This window comes from Lactuca saligna, chromosome 9, assembly GCF_052625555.1.
Source record: "Lactuca saligna cultivar CGN05327 chromosome 9, ASM5262555v1, whole genome shotgun sequence".
NCBI classification, from domain to species: domain Eukaryota; kingdom Viridiplantae; phylum Streptophyta; class Magnoliopsida; order Asterales; family Asteraceae; genus Lactuca; species Lactuca saligna.
Genome location: NC_136425.1, coordinates 72406143 through 72424416, shown reverse-complemented (window position 1 = coordinate 72424416; position 18274 = coordinate 72406143). Strand labels below are relative to the sequence as shown.

At 32.8% G+C, this 18274-nt stretch overlaps 2 protein-coding genes across 2 annotated transcripts; both read right to left on the bottom strand.

The window, feature by feature from the left end:
- Window positions 1-7823: 7823 nt before the first annotated feature.
- On the bottom strand, window positions 7824-12416 carry LOC145016480 (protein FAR1-RELATED SEQUENCE 5-like). The gene is made up of 8 exons (XM_078974783.1): window positions 12335-12416; window positions 10634-10729; window positions 9901-10482; window positions 9653-9842; window positions 9300-9558; window positions 9176-9196; window positions 8542-8658; window positions 7824-8426 (listed from the first exon to the last, which is right to left on the bottom strand). Exons 1-8 carry the CDS (start codon window positions 12414-12416, stop codon window positions 7824-7826), a joined length of 1950 nt encoding a protein of 649 aa, XP_078830909.1.
- A 1780-nt stretch (window positions 12417-14196) lies between these two features.
- On the bottom strand, window positions 14197-16570 carry LOC145018592 (uncharacterized). The gene is made up of 3 exons (XM_078976470.1): window positions 16178-16570; window positions 15702-16091; window positions 14197-14998 (listed from the first exon to the last, which is right to left on the bottom strand). The coding sequence occupies exons 1-3, from the start codon at window positions 16439-16441 to the stop codon at window positions 14369-14371; spliced, it is 1284 nt and encodes a 427-aa protein (XP_078832596.1). The 5' UTR covers window positions 16442-16570; the 3' UTR covers window positions 14197-14368.
- Window positions 16571-18274: the final 1704 nt, after the last annotated feature.

Below are 18274 nucleotides of genomic sequence, written 5' to 3'. Positions count from 1 at the left end.
TATTTTGTTTCGAAATAGCTTATCCCAAATCCATGCCAAGTTGTTTCTTTTAATTCTCAACTTGTCCAACATTGGACAGAAAATGAAACACATGTCATATTCATCTGTTATATAAGGCAAGACCAACTAATCAATTCTCACTTAGCTAAGTTTCAAATGGGTTTGGGTTTAAATCCGAAATCGAACCTGGAAAACTAAAAACCCGAGAAACCGAACCCATCAGTTTAGGTTTAGGGTTTAGTTTTAAATATTTTAAAACCGATCCATCGGGTTGGGTTCGGTTTTGGATCCAAACTGACGTATGCTCACCCGTAGGCATGAGTATCCATATACCATCCAACATTGGTCGGGTCTTAAAGCACAATTGTGGAGAAAACATTAGGTACGTTGTTTGTCTAGTAGTTATTAGAGCATCTCCAACCCACTCCCATTCTCCATTTTTTCCTCCATTTCTTCCCCCATTATTCTCCAACCCTCCCCCATTTTGGGGGATATGAATAGTATTACACAAAATATGGTGTTATACTGTTCATTACTCCCAAAATAGGGATGAACTTTGCGTTGTCAGTTTTAGTCTCTCTCTTTATATATTTATACATTTCTAGTTCATTTTACCTACTAATTATAATTTAAATATAATATGGAATACTTATAATATTTTGTTATATATTAAATTATATTCATTAATTATAAATATAAAGTTTGTTTTTTGTTCATCAAATTCATATAAAAGTTTAAATATATATTTAAATTTTAAAAAACGATAACGTATTTTACAAAAACTTATAATTAAAAGTGTGTATGTCTAATATTTATATAAATGTATTTATAATATTTATTTAAAATTTGTATGTGTAATATTTTTTATAAATGCATGTATAATATATATTTATAAGTTTATTATAAATATAATCTTTTGTATTTAATATTAATGTAATTAAAAAATATAAATTATATATTTGTTAAAACCAAATTATTTAGAGAAGTGTGTTTGACAATTTATGTAAGTTTGAATAATAGGATATACTAGGAATATACTTTTTGGGGGTAAAAATGGGGTAAAAAATGGAGTAGGGTTGGAGATGAAATACTATTTGCCCCATTTTTTACTCCATTTTTTGGGGGAAAAATGGAGATGGGTTGGAGATGATCTTAGTTGTAGGAGAAAACTATTGCCAAGGTGGAGTAATGGGAACAATATATGTCGAAGTGTTGAACATGATTGGAAGACCTGCTATTGGGCGGCTTCGTGTAGGTTTGAGCACACTATTTTGTTGTTATGGTTAAGTTGTTGTTGCAGATTGGCAACTGACAGTTGATAAACAACCTATAAAGGTAGTGAACTCCTGCTGAAGGGATGTCATGGCATCGGGTAGGGTTGCCAAGGACAACGCTAGTGTTTGAGACAATGATACAAATGTCATATGGTTTTGCTGATCGATATGTCCTCCCTGTAGGTTATTGAAAAACATATATTATTATGATGCTTGTTTTTAATGAGTTTTGAGTGAGGTTTAAGGTAACATAAGTTTGAAGGATGGTGGGGAAAGATGTTGCTCCTCGAGAAGGAGCATATACCAAGTTATGTGACAACCCATTGATCAGTATGTCACTAAAGTATTCTTGGGTACCAAAGCATCAATATTTTCTGAAATATCATAAATGTTTCAAAGTTTATTGTTGAGTTCAATTGCACAACATCCTTAAACACTGAACCCTTTTTGAGTATCATAGTAAGAAGTGATTGTGTGATGGTTCCATAGATCCACATCTTGACCAAGGAATCTCGTTTGAACCATTCAGAGTTCGTCGGGATAGTGTGTGTCGAGGATCCATCAAAAATTTTCAGCATCGATTATTATATGAAAATATGATTCAAATGGGAGGTAACTATTTTTATCAATGCATAAATTTTCAGCCATGCATCTATTTAGAGAGATTCTGTCTTGCAATCTCAATGTAAATTGATAATTTTGAATATATATATATATATATATATATATATAGAGAGAGAGAGAGAGAGGTAAGTTATACTGAGAACACGAAAAAGGATGAGAACAGTCCATTTTTGTTACTTTTTCAAAATTATGTCCTTAAAATGTAAAATGTTAAAATAGTTTATCTCCTTAATTTATGCAATATTAAATTAGGGTATTTTTTATTTATGCAATATTAAATTAGGGAACATGATATACTTTTAATTAGACTAATTAGACTGATAACACGTATCCCAATTAACCGTACCTACTTTCTTCATATACAAAATATCCGGCTTATTTCCTTCGATTCGTCTTCTTCCTTTCACCTCTCATTACTTACAGTACAGTTCCAAGTTTGTTTTTTTTTGGTTATCCGATGATTTGCAAGAATCTTTAAGCTGGAATTAGGGGATCGTTCTACATTAGTTTCTTTCACATTACATATCAATTATCCCGTGGGTTTTGCAATTCGATGATATGCAACCAATGTGATGCTGGAAACATTGGGATTCTTCAATATTACTTGCATTTTATCGTTAAAGATCGTCGATATAAAAGCTTATGGAGGTCGAATTTGAAGGAGGTTATGCATTCGGGAATCGCACAAGAGGTAAGTTCCTTTTACGTTCACTGTTAACCTTTTTTTAATCATATACCTCGATTTTGTATACTTTGTATACAATGTTTTACATTAGTTTGCAATGTATACTTTCGATTTTTTCAAACGGTTCATGGAAGATTTATGACCTATTTTCTCATCTATATGTTCACTGTTAGCTTTTTTTTAATCATATAAATCGATTTGCAAAAGCTTGAATAATGTTATTGGGATCACTATGTTGTTAAATTCAACTACAACTCATCGATTGAGATGAGTTTGCCATGTAGATGGTCTGATTATGTAAATATTGCCACGGGTCTTATTAGCCATTATCTCACACTTAGGTGTTACCTGCTAAAGTGTTTGCATTATATTTCTTAACCATAGACTCCATTTACATGTATGTTATTTCCGTTTTATTATTATGTTGCAATTTGCATTATGTTAATTTGTGTAGTTAACAGTAAGATTAGAATTATGTATTTGTTATCATGTATTATCTTATTGGCTCTAATTTCATGCTTATGTGTTACATGTTAAATTGTTTGCACTATATTTATTCACCATAGATTCCATATAAATGTATGTTATCTATGTTTTATTCATATGTGTAAATTTGCATTATGTTTATGGGGGTAGTTAACAGTAAGATTAGACTTATAATTTTGTTATCATGTATGAACTACAATAGGGCGCATGAAAAGTGAGCATATCCATAACAAATACTTACTAATGAAATACAAGAATGATCCTTCAAATCCAATAATGATAGATATCGATGTAGATGCATCTGATTCTATCAGGATTACCCCCATACCAACCACTGCTAAAGCTGGAGTTCTGACTCAAAGGTCGAGATCCAAACCTGTTTCAACTGTGAAACCAATTCAAAATGTAGGTAGTTTTTATTTTTATTATTTTTTGAATTAGTTATCACACTAAAAAGCATATTCTTCATTATTTTTTATTATGCCTCAGTATCAATACAAGGTCTACATTCCGGACATAGTGATTCTATTGAAGTGCTTCATGAAAATCGTTCAAAGCAGAAATGTGATCCACATTCCAACTCCCATTCACCTGTGCATGGTTATACAAAATCAGGTAGCTGATTAACATTGTCTTTCTTTAAATTGCTAGTATAATTCATTCATCTTATTTACTATTGTTTGACTGTTTCATTGTATTTTCCACCCAAAACTACACATATATTAGAAAAATGTTGGTTACGCCTAAAGAGAAACCGTAACCATCACGTGATGAATCATATTTTAAAGACCCACACCCAGTTATCAGCCAAAATAAAACGAAATCACCTCCACTTGTAATAGCCAAAGTTGTGCAACATCAGGAGAAGAAAGCTAGAGTAGATGTGGCCAACCCTCAAGCAATTAAGACAAAAGTTAAAGTCAAGAAACTGGATAATAGAAAATCAAAGAAGGGAGTTCATGTGGGTATTCCAGCACAACCAAGGCGAATACGTATTCGTACATCACCAAAAATGTTATTCTCCACAATGCACTGTCTGACGAATGGACAGAAGGAATATTTATCATCCATTGGATTTGGTCAACTTTTAAATATAAAAGTAGATGGGTCGGCCTCACGAATTGGGTACTATATGGTCAACAACTTTGACCCTGAACGCATGGTATTGAATGTCGATCGGGGTGAGATACCAATCACTAGGCAATTGATAAATGACATGCTGGGTCTCCCTCTGGGAAATATCAATATCAATTCACTAAAGTTCACACCCGCTGAAGACAAAACTGTTGATTTATGGTCTGCACAGTTCAATTTAGAAAATGATATTAGGCCCAAAGGCGTACAAAGGGCGATTAAGAGATTAAAAGATGTTGGGTTATTGTTTAAAGTCAATTTTTTGGTTCTTATTTGTAACACCCTTGGACAAGCCAAGAGCATGGGCACATGTGATGTATCAATGCTTTCAAGAGTTTTAGAGGATTTAGATTTAAGCAACATAGATTGGTGCTCTTATGTGTTAGAGTGTTTGAAAATTACAAAACATGCATAAATTCTATGAGTGATACATCTTACTATGTTGTCCCTATTGTCCTATTGATGGTACCTATCCTACAACCTAACTTACTATAATGATTATACGTATTTATTATTGACTTAGTCACTGATGATTACACTACCACATCGGTAACGACTAATTGACTACTCATTGATCATTAATGATTTACTTATCTTTTTTTAACATATAAGCTTATATACCTGGAGCATGTTTCATGTGATGCGGTTACGATCGATCGTGGAAGACCTACTATATGTTTCTGGGATGTGGAAACCATGCGGTTACGTGAGGAGTATGAAATCAGAAATGGTGGAATTGGTTCTGGTGAACTTCAGGATCCTTACATACCACATGATGGCAATGCTGAAAATGTCAACTCGGCGAATGGATCAGTTAAGGTTAGAAGATTTCCTCATCATTTTTTCATATTTATCACATATTACTAATCATTCATAATGTTTTCAGGAATACCTTTCCACCATTGAAAGTATGTTCAATAAGCTAGTTGAGGATAATAATTTGTTGGACTCAAAACTTGTAAAAGCAATCGAAAGACATCCTCTTGTTTGTGATTTCTACGAATGGAAAGCCAAGATCAGAATCTTCCATAATGAAGCATCCGCGAAATATGGAGGTGGCAGTTCTACTGATGCAGGCAACATTGAACCTTTATCCCAATGGTGGTCAGACAACTCATAACATATTAACAAGTCATGTCAAATGGATGAACACTCTGTTAAACTGTTCCACAATTCACCCTTTCCAAACCTTAGCATCGGGATGACACAAGAGTTTGCTGATATCATCAGCAATTCACCATTGAAAGATATCATGAAAACTCCAAAGACCATTGTCAAAGTCCTCTTCCATTATCAATTGTTCCTATTCACAGTGATGATGTTGATGTCCGCGCAAGAGAGTTAAGGCCAAGAAATAAGCCCCATGTACTACGTTCTCCGTTCATTGTACGGGCAGTTGATGTAACCAAATGTATATCACGTACTCAGAAGGACCTATCTGAATGAGTTTTCTCAACACAAGGTCACCCACGGTACATACAAATTTATTCATAACTGATAAAATCAAAATTATTTAAGTTTTAACATTTTATTTTATGCAGTGACGAACTTTTCAGGACTTGTGCTGGTGTAGCTGCTGAACGCTTTCACATGGAAAGCTTTTTCCCCAAATGTGAACTTTTTGGACACGTACTAGATTGTTGGAGTCATCTGTTAAATTTCGATGAAGATTTGCGTTCCAATTTATCTACTCGCAGACTATTTGCCACTACTACGTTGACGGTACAATTTTAATAAACATTAGCAATCCTTAACTATGTAATAATATAATATTGTACGTTTGCACATACATGACTACCACATTTTCACATTACATCTTCAATTTCATCTTTCTATTACACTACTCACAAACATTATTAACAACCTCTGTAATTTCACTATATATCTTCTTCACAGAGTTTGTATCTCGAAAATACTGTTTTGACAGAGGAAGATCGTTAGAACTTTTTTTATGAAAATTTGAGCCTATCCATTGACGATTTTGATGGAACACTGCGCGATGTTCAACTAATATGTTTCTTTACCCACTTTTTATAATTACTCATTGTTTTTAATAATTTATTAGATATTGATGTAACCTTTAGTGAGTGCATTGACAATACCAACACTAAAGTATTTTAAATCATATACTTAATATTTGTTTCAACTATTCATGCCAGCCGTGTGAATTTCATATTTTCCTTGTCGTACTCGACTTTCAACAACCAGCCTTTTGGATCATTGACAACATCAAAAGAGATGTCGACACCCACGACACATATGGTTTACTACCAGACATCATTGTAAGATACATATACAACTTGAAATTATTATTTTATATAAATCCATTTTTTTAACATATAATCCTATATCATTTCCAGCATTCATACATGAGTAAATATTTGCGGAATGTTCACCATCCAAACGTTAAAGCCTTTTCACATGTCCCAAGACAAATCCCTCAACTTTCTTGGTCAACAGTAAACACTAGCACTGACTGTGGTACTTTAACTATGCGTCACATGGAGACGTTCATGGGTGGAAACATTAGAGATTTCAAAACTGGATTCAAGTTAGAGTCGCTTGCACATGAAAACCAATTATCTAGACTACGGGTCATATATCTTTGCAAAATAATAAATTCTGACTACAACCTGCTCAAGGAGTCAATCCTTCATCAGGTAACGAAATTCCAAAAGCTGAATGCATCTAACCGAAAACAACTACTGAAGGATGCTGCAACCAGGATACACGACAGGCTGACTGAATTTGGTTAAAGAATATTGTGTTTAAAAGTCTTTTTTGTTTACCTTCTGGGATGAATAATATGTTATTTGCTTTTTCTTTATTATCTGGATGGCTCAATGCAGCTAACCTGTCACTATATTGCTTTTTGATTATGTACCTCCCTTTAGTCTTCATATCATATGAAAGTGTCTTTTCTAAATCATACATGACAGTCTCTTGTGGTTATTGTTAATTGAATCTTATAACTTATACCTTTTAAAGATGGCTTTTATATTACACACCTGAGTTGTTTTGGCATGTTACTCGAAACTGATATCTTAATGATTTAGACCTTGACATCACAGGATACATGTGTAGTATGAACTTATATACTTTTTTTTAACTACTAACAACCCCACTTATTTCTGTAATAAACCATCATAAATGATGTGGATACCCAACTAATACATCAATGCACATGTAACATGTGTAGCCTTTTGCTTTTTTATTTTACTCCACTAAACCATAGCTCTTACGTTCTCTAAAATCACATATCGAAACAAAACAAACATTACAAGTATCAAACCATATCATCATACATTACAGATGTACATAATCAACACACCCATCACCATCTACGTAAAAATTGTGGCTGTATATAATAGCCACAAACATCACCATCATCATAATATCATTAATAGATTGCACCAAAAAATTATCTGATAAAAAAATAAATCGACAAACAAAACAAAATGATGTTATTGAATTAAAAAAACCCATAAAAAAATAAACCCACAAACAAAACAAATTGATGTTATTGAATTTAAAGAAACCCAAATGCAGATGTGCAAACATAAGTTAATAAACTGTTAATGATATACTAAAACATCAGTAAACTAACACTGAATCTAACTTCAATTGGATTTCTCACGCGCAATTCTTACTTTGCAAGTCCTCCAATTATGATTCACATATAAGTTGCATCCTGTGCACTTTCGTGACCCACTTTTAGAAGATGCAACTGCCCTCTCCGCTGCACTAACCATCCGTTTCTTAGTCCCACTCCCTTTATTATGCATCATTGGTGGGACATTAACTTCAATCTGCTCTGGAATGATAACCCCAAATAGCCTAAACACAGCTTCATCACTTTCATCCAATGCAATAGTGTTATCCGAATCTTGCTTAAACACCTTCCTCATCGTACGTGTTGTCCTCATAAACTCTTCTAATTTATCCTTATCATTCTGAAGACGCTCCAGACAGTACTCCAAGTTACTATATGCTTCGATTAACAACTTAAAAGTTTCATCTTCCAATTCAGCAAGCCCATTCTTACTAACCAACAAATGGCTAGAAATAATATCCCTTCTCCACCTCCGCATAATATATTGCTCCGGTATCTCCTCAATGTGATTATTCTTCAGAACTGCAAATACATGTCGACACAAAATACCCATTTGCTTGAAGAGTTCGCATATACATTTTACATCCTTTTCTAGCAACTTCAGTTCCACCTACATCAAATTTAATACATACTTTAGACACATTTTACAAAAAAATTATTTATTAGCTTATATTCTTATAAACATTACTGATGCTTTTACATTCAGTTGAATTTTAGGAACTAACCTTACACTTTGTCTTCACTTGTCTCCTTTTTTCCAAATGTGTAATCATTACTATCTGCCACCCATTAATATTTTCTACACTATCAATTGAACAATTCCATGCTCCTTTGTATATCTCCTTTTGAATTTATGCAAAAACTGTATTTGTATACATTTTTGTTGCATGTTTCTCTAATCATGTGCCCATCCCAAATTTATGTCTGATTCTCTTAGTTTCATTATCAAGACGACGTTGCATGTTACATTGTTTTCCAATCGCCGTGTCATAGTTCACCATGAAATACAAAAGGAAATTCCCATGATGCGAGTACTTATTAAAGAATGAATTCGCACTTTTATACCTGGAAGTTGTTTTCATCAGACAATGCATTGGCATTTCCTTAAAATAAGTTGGTATCCATGACGTCCGCCTACGATACATGTCTTTAAACCATCGTTTATCTTGCAGATTGTGATCCTTCATCAATGACTTCCACGTTGTTTCAAAATCAATAGGATATATATATATATATATATATATATATATATATATATATATATATATATATATATATATATATATATATATATATATTCCATACTAGTTTGTTGAAGCATTTTCTGAAATCCGTGTTTTTCAAAACATCCCCACTCACCTGATACACAACCTTTTTAAACTTCAAATTATAGATATATTTTAACATATAAATGTACATTCATCAACATAATTAAAACCTCATTATTTTTACCATATGTACTTCAATTACCCACAAAACATACCTTTGCCTCTAGTTTTTTTGTTATATGCCATAGGCAAAGTCTATGCTTTGCATTCGGGGATACAGCCTCGACTGCTTGCAGAATCGCTAGATCCTGGTCTGTTAACACCAATGTTGATTCTTTTCCACGAGCCTTTAAAAAAGCTTCAAGCAACAAACAATAAGACTCTATTTTCTCATTACTAAGTAGGCTAGCACCAACAGTAACAAATCTTTTGTGATTATCAATAGTTGTAAAAGGTACAAATACCATTCCATACCTAAATAATAGTATTTGTAATTAATAATGAAATCATACAAACATATTAATCCAAAATACACATCAACGAAAATAACACGCATTTTTACACTTACTTATTTGATCGAAAGGTAGTGTCAAAAGATATCACAACTCCAAACTCCTTGTAGAATACCTTATCTGTTTCATCAGCCCAGAACATAGCATTTAACACACTATCGACACATTTATACTCAAAGGAATAATCTGGATAATATGTTTTCCTCTCATTCATTTTATTCAATATTAATTGCGCATCCTTGTTGCCTATAATGTTATCCAACTTTTTTCTAAAATTTTTGTAATCACTCTCTTCGGGACCAACACTCATATCCACCTTTTAACGTAGCACGAAGTTTATGCGCCTTTGTTGCACCCACATTTGTCGTTGCTGCGCATATAATAAACTCCTTGTCTGCATAATTTAATTTTCTAGCTTTTTTTGAATGTCTGCGCTCTTCTATGGTATAAAGAGGGTGGTTATGCAGCTCTTGAAACTCTCTAATTTGAAACTCATTTGTTCCAATACTAACACGTTCAAACTTTATCAATGATTTACAATTTGTTACAATAAAGTTTGAATTCCTATGTTTTCTTCCACCATTATTTGTATCCATTGTATCCAGGCTTCTATCTGGTATTTTCCCAGCGCGATTGCAAACTACATACTTTATCTTTATTATTGATTTTTCATGCCGAAACCTTGTAGTTGTGTTCAACCGAACATCAAACCCCGCATGTTCTGCATATTTTCTATACATATTGATTGCATGTGTCAGTGATTTGAATGTAACCTGATCATCAGGTATCAATTCTTTCGTGACACTAGGTTTCCAGAGCTGATTAGATCCACCAGGTGAATATAAAATACTATTGTTGACACTTTCATTTTCATCAGATTTCGTACCTGATCTAAACAGTTCCAATTAAATTACATTTATATAGATGATGATCCAAACAGTTCCAATTAAATTACATAGATGATGATCCAAACAGTTCCAATTAAATTACATTTATATAGATGATAATTTTTGTAAACATTAACTATAGTTCATTACCATCACAATCATCAAGACTTTGACCTGATTCATTGTCACTCTCATTTTCATCAGATGTATCCTCGTAGCCACCTTCACTTTCTTTTGTAGAGTTATCTGTTCCACCACAACAGATATATCAAATATTTGACTTTATTACACTGCCATTTTTGTTATATTACTTATTACTCATTAAAAACAACTATGGAATATAACTACTGCTATATAAATACATTTAATCATTCCATTCAATAAAAAAGTTGTTTTGCCTAATAAATAGTTGCGACCATTAATGATTGTCTTAACATGTATTTTTCAATTATCAAAATACAACTACGATTTAACAACGAATTGAGTTCAAATCAAATAAATTCTATACTGAACCAAAAACATTTATAGATACCCCTGTTCCATCATAACTACATTAAATAAGTTGTGATTACAAACAATCATTCACATATAACCAACATTATACAACTTAATTGAATTATAAGTCTACATTTGAAATAAACATAACTATTTTGACTAATAAGTAGTTGCAAACATTTATGATTGTCTCATCATATATTCTCCAATCATTCCAACACAACTACGAATAGACACCAATTCAATTCAAATCAAATCAATTGTATTCAATGATGATTGAAACACTAACATTTATAAATACCCCAGTTCAATCAAAATATTTGAATAGGGATACCCAACCAATAACAATGCATATATATATATATATATATATATATATATATATATATATATATATATATATATAAATGTTGTTTTTTATTCATTATTGATTGAACTAACAATAATGCACATTCATTAAATCATTTGTGGTTACAAACCTGTTCAAAAACTGTTTCACCATAAAACCACATAATTATTTAAATTAAGCAATGTTTCACATATAAGAAAGACTATGCAACCTAATGGAATAATAAGTCTAACTTTAAAATAAACAAAACTGCTTTGCCTAATAAAATGTTCCAAACATTATTGATTGTCACCTCATATATTCTTCAATGATTTCAACACAACTACACATAGACACCAATTGAATTCAAATCAAATCATTTGTATTCAATCATGAATAAAACAACATTTATATATACACCAGTTCCATTACAAATACATTAAATCATTTATGATTGCAAACATATTCAAACACTTTTTCAACCTAAAACTACATAATTCCATAAATTAAGCAATGATTAACATATAACCAAGATTATACAAGTTATTGGAATAACAAATCTATATTTGTCACTGGTAAATTATATATGTACATACAATACATTCTAATCATAATTGAATTTAAATATTTTTCACATTATATTTGTCACTGGTAAATTATATAAGGTCTATGTATTTATTAACCTATTCAGATTTGGCGTCAACATAAGACCACACACGTTGGAAAAAATAACTCTATATTTGTCACAATTTAATTACCCACGTACATACACAACATCATAATCATCACTGAATTTAAATATTTTTCGCATTACACCCTACATATTCATTATTGATTATACAATTCTAGCAATCACTATTGCTTTTACATTTGTTATAAACTTACTTCACGTTTGAGTCATTCATCACTATAAATCAATTCAATCGAACTGAACAATTATATTTCGTTTTAGTAGAAACTAACACTTCTTTTTCGTTTCACAATATGATTACAGTCAAATAATAATTTTTGAAATCAAATACACATACCTTCATCTTCATCACCTATATCGAGCATTGAATTGAAGTAACATTCATCGCCATAAAAATCCCCACAAACGACGTTCTTCATCGCAGCCAAATTCAATTAACTTATCATAATCTGATTCCACACGACTACAACAATATTGTTGTAATATTTTGGAAATTTCGATTCCACCTCTAATGTCGGCGATACGGACTTTAGCAATAACCGATATGGTTTCAATAACTTCTATCCAATTAACGTTCTTTATCGTTCTGGCTTCAATCATGGAAAAGCGTCTGTTACATGGTTATTTAATACGTTTAGGTTATGTTTATGTTGCCTAATTACTGTTTACGTAACTACATACTTTCCTGTTTTTGACCCTTATGAATCGATTGGTCCACATTTGTTCAGGTGTTTCTCAACCTTTTAGTGTTCTCAATATACCTTGTCCCTATATATATATATATATATATATATATATATATATATATATATATATATATATATATTAGTTAAAGGGTACATGTGTTGGTTGTCACAAATTGTAACATTCCTTAGAAACCCGTTGGTAGTCCAATACCTTCTACATGTCTTGCAAAAGTATTTTGGTTGAAAAAGATTGTAGTTGTTGTAATAGAAAAACTTTGTGTGTGATGAGTAGCATCTGGTACAGTTTAAAGCTTATGGGGGATGTTGGGCAGCTTGGTGTTGGTTTGAAAGGTTGCCACGACAACAGGTAGGGCTACCAAGGACATCACTGGTGGCTGAGACAACGATAAAGAGGCTGGCTGGCTGGCTACGTTGATCGGTCTGTCCTCCCCATAAGTTGTTGAAAAATGTGCATTATTACGATGTTTGTTTCCGAATGTGTTTTGAGTAGTGTTTGAAGCAACAAGAGTTTAAAGGATGGCGAGAGAGGATGGGTGGTCCGAGTGGGATGGTTGTGTAGGATGAGATCGAGAAAGATGTTGCTCCTCAAGAAGGAGCATAGATCGAGCTTGAAGAAACGTGGGAAGAGGGATACGGTGGTGGGTAATTGTGGCAATCATTTTTATGTTATGTGACAACCCATTGATCAGGACGCCACTAAATTCATGTCGATTATTAGAGCATTAATATTTACCAAACAATTGGAAAGCATGGTGCGGAGGTCGTTGTCGAGTTCAATTGCACAATCATCCTTGTAGTCGCGGAAGAGTTCCTCGAAACTTGTCGTTGTAGAGTTAATGGTCGATCCCTTTTTGAGATGGTTTAGTAGATCCACATCTTGACCAAGGAATCTAGTTTTTACCATTCCGAGACCGTTTGTCCAGTGGGGTCGAGGATCCATAAAGATATGTACCCGATACAATGAGCTTCAAACAGTTCATGCCAAGCATCATAATCAAACTCATTGATATCAAGAATGAGCAAGACATTGTCTTTGATGTTGTTAATCATGTAGAGATTTTAATTGGTGGAGGGTTATCAGCCACGAGAGATACCTTGGGAAAGAAGCAAAGAAAATAGAAAAGAAAGAGAGATATATGGCGGCCGATGGTACTGCTTGAGTAGGGGATCATAAATTTGATTAGATCTTTGATGCCATATATTTTTCTTTTGAAGAGAAAATCTAATCTACTTTTAAACTACTTTTTAATTTCACCCATGTTCATGACAAGATTTAAACCTTCAATCTCAAGGAGGAGGACAATACCGGATACCGCTGGGCTTCCATGAATGATTTCATTAGCATTAAAACGAATATATACAAATTACAATAGACAGGGGCTATAACTAAGACTACAAAATTACTTGACTAGGTATGTCACTATAATCACAATCTCATTAAACATTATATGCATGTTCACTGTGAAGTTAATATTAAATCAAGATTTAGAGATAATGAACAAAAAATCACTTTTATATCTCATTACAACTCCTTAGAATACAAAAATATACCGTATATGGGTTGGTAGCAAGCTCAAACAAACTTTCGAGTTCGTATATGTATATATAACACAAATATGTACAAAATAGATAAGTAGAAGTTAATTAAACAATGTCACAAGCCTTCAGGTCCTCCGATGTTCTCCAAGTGTTCGAGGATCAAAATCCACAACCTTAGAAACACCAACTTTTGAAAAAACGCCTCTACTCTTGGTGATTAATCGGGCATTCCTCGTGTCACCACTATCTACATTCTCATCTGTTTCTTGATCATCAGCTTTCTTTAAGTCGCTAGGTGGCAAGAAACAGTCCATCGAAAGACCCTTTATGTTAAAATCCAACTCTTCAATCGTCCAAACCTCTTCCATTTTGGTTCGCGAATGGCTTTGTGAGTTCTCACCATATCGGAACAAGGAGACTAGCGTCCTGCCGCCATGAGCAATATTGATTCCGTCAACAGTTTGGTAATCTTGAATCGATGATTCCATGGTTGTTTCCCAGAAGACGCTGTCACTTCCATGAGCTTTGATTCTAATGAGATGCGAGTCTTTAAGATGGTATAGAAGCCCTGTCTTTTGACTAAAATACCCCCATATTGTGTGGTGGATGATCTCGACGTTTTTGCTGCTTCTTAGTTGTAAAGACGAAGGTTCTGCTTCAAGCTTTAAGACAAAGCAATCTTCTCCATTGATGGTCTTTTCTCCGGTGCAAATGGAGTTTGTGAACAAGTTGGCGGTTGCTCTTGGATCAAGCCCCTATCAGCATTCCAAAAATGATTAATTTAATATTTTTAGAGTATTGTTTTAAGATAATTATTAATTTAATGAAAGGTGAAAACTGAAAAAAGTAGGGAAAATGGATGGCACATCGGGTTGTAGGGTGATGTAAACATGTACTCAAAGGTCAAATTATACCAACCCTAATTTGGTGATATTCAATTTAATTTGGTGCATCACCCACAACCGATGGTAGATGGTAGATACCACCGAATTAAACAACTCTTCCTTAATTAATACTTAAATCAAATTATTTTTATCTTAGCTTTTAATTTACATAAATTCGTAAACTATATTAATAAGACCTAAATTAGTGATATTATTACTTAAAACTTTATAATATATTGACCTTTATAAAACTTAGTTTTACAGTTAAATGAATTGACATATTATTATGTATTTTTCATATAACTTTATTATTTTTCTTATAATATATTGAACTCTAGTATAATGAAACATTCATTTATATTAATTATTTTTGTTATAATTAAATTTAATTCTTTGAATACCAAATAGACATTATGGTCTAATGTTTATGCAATCAAACTGATATCTTTAGTGGAATTTGTTCTAGATTCTATCTTTATTAAAGTATATAAATGTAATTGATAAAGCAAAAGGGAAAATTGATGAAATAAACGTTTTAACATGTGTTGTGTCGAAAAAAAAAACGATAAAATACCTGCAAGGAACGACGGAGGGGTCTAGGGGGTCCACGTGACGCATGGGAATGGTGCCATGGAGTCTGTCTCCAAGCCAACTTTCCGTCACTGCCGGCGCTGATTTTAGCACCGGAAACCACCAGTTCTAATGACCAAAGGTCCGGCCTCTTTTGCCACAATACAAAACCACCCATTTCACCACAACCATTTCTCACACTCTTGATCTTCATCACACTACCACCAAGATTCAAACCGTTACAGTTCATGCTTATTCCATCTCCGGCAATGAACTCCGACGCCACCATCTTCACCTTCCCAACCGCAAACATGCTGTCCACAGAATCCAGAGCCCTTTCTCCTCCCGTCGCCGCTATATACTGCTGAACAATATATTTCGCCATTGAAGCCTCCTATAAACACAATCAAATTCATAAACTTTACACATGTACACCACCAAGGACAAAATCACAAAACAATCGACTGGAAAATGACTTACGATGGGGTGGTCATTGATGTTTGATTTGATGGTGGCTGGTTGACCGGAGGAGATGGGAAGAGGTATGAGTGGTGCTCCGACGACACCTAGCAAGAGCTGAACCTCTGCATTCCGGCCACTGTCCGTTGCATGAGGTGTAATTACTGGTTTCAAGGTCCTCCATACGGCGTTGCTGTTGGCGTCGAAGGTCTCCTCCGGTATAGGAACTTCAAGCACTGTTTCAAGGCCATCTTCGTTATCCAAATTTGGACACAAAGTCCTCATTTTTTTTAGAGAGAGAGAAAGAGAGAAAAAGAGAAGGTTGTGATTGTGAAGGTGTTTGGGTTTAATTGTGAGGGATACTAAATGAAGGTAGTGACTTTGATGTAAAGTGAGGAGGCACACAACATAGAAAATGAAACAACAACCACCGACCCCCCACCCTTTTGTATCGTCAAACTCATTCTCATAAGTCATATGTCGTGTCTGCACGCTCTCTAGATACAAAATTTATGTTTAATATTAAAATAATAAAATTTAAAGATCATTAACTTAAAGATTGAATTTTTAAGTGATTTGAATGACATGTTATAACTGTTTTTCTGTTAATGGAAGGAATAATTAAATCTAATGATTAATTAATGATGGATTAGGAATGGCCGGCGGCGGTATAATTGGAAGTGGTGGAGCGGGCATCGACACTTGCATGTTAGTGAAGATGCCGGGATGCATTTTGTAGTTTGTAATGGTGGCGCACCGGCAGCTAATTTGGCGGTTTGTGGGTTGTGGTGGTGACACGTATGAAGTTGAGAAATTGATAAATTCATTATTTTGCTTAAACAAATACCTTAACCATGTTTAAAGAAATACCTTAATCATGTCATGCACGTTCTCTTAGATTTTTGTGGGCCAAATTCAGTTATATCCATCACCCATTCTTAAGTTATGTTTATTTAGGTTATAATTTAAACAACATATTTAGATCTATTTTAACATACATTTTAAAGAAAAAAGTGCAAATGCTTTGGACGGTTTATTTTTGTTTGGATACCAATGATCTTTAAAATTATAAAATATAATTATTTTAGCTTAGTTTTAAGCAATTTCTATACATACCACATTGCTCTATATCCCCTCCATACAGTGGCGGAGCTACATGCAGCGTTGTAGTATTTAAGCATCCCTAAAAAATTGTTATATGTATATAAAAAAATTATTTGTAAAAATGTTCTATGTTATTGTACCACCATCTAAACATATTTTATCATGTAGGATAACTATATCGAATATATAATGATAATATTTGTATCCATATATTAAAATTTTTGGCTAATGTAATAGCATTTGTATACCCGTTAATGTGATTATTTATATAAGTGAAGGCAATACTTATAGCATAATTTTAATTTGATTGTGGATATGATATTAAAACAATCTGTAAACCCTTTTCATGTGTGCATCGCAAGTTAATGTAAATTTATGTAAGTAGCAGCTCCCTAACCATTAGTGCCATGATGGAAATATATCCCATCTCTAATCATAATTATAATTATTGGCTTCTCTATTTTTTTCCATAATTTTTGGTCATTTGTAAGTATTATAACAAATAATTATTATGATTTAGTTATATATACCACTTTAAAGAGTATAAATAATAAGTAATATGTATTGTAAATGTTTGTTGTTTTTATCATAAATAATTAGTAAACATTATAATAAATACTATTATGAGTTCTATGAATGTATACACTGTATAGTATATATCACTTTAAAGAGTATAAATAACGAGTAATATAGAATGTAAATGCATGTTTTTTTTACCACAAATAATGAAATAAAGTTCTTTACAGTCTCATTTCCTATTTTATTCTTTAACATAGTTTCATATTTTATAACACGTTATCAGCATGATTTTACCATGGAACTCTAATTCCTTATCGCTTTTGTTTTTTTCAGGTATGTATTTTTGTATAAGTTCACATGTATAATGCTTAAAGGTTATTTTATAGAATTTCTTACTTCAAATTATGTGATGAAACTATAACTGATAAAGACATGCTAGAGAAAAAATTTCTTAATTTTTATGTCATTAACATGCTCTTGTAGCAAAAATATCGT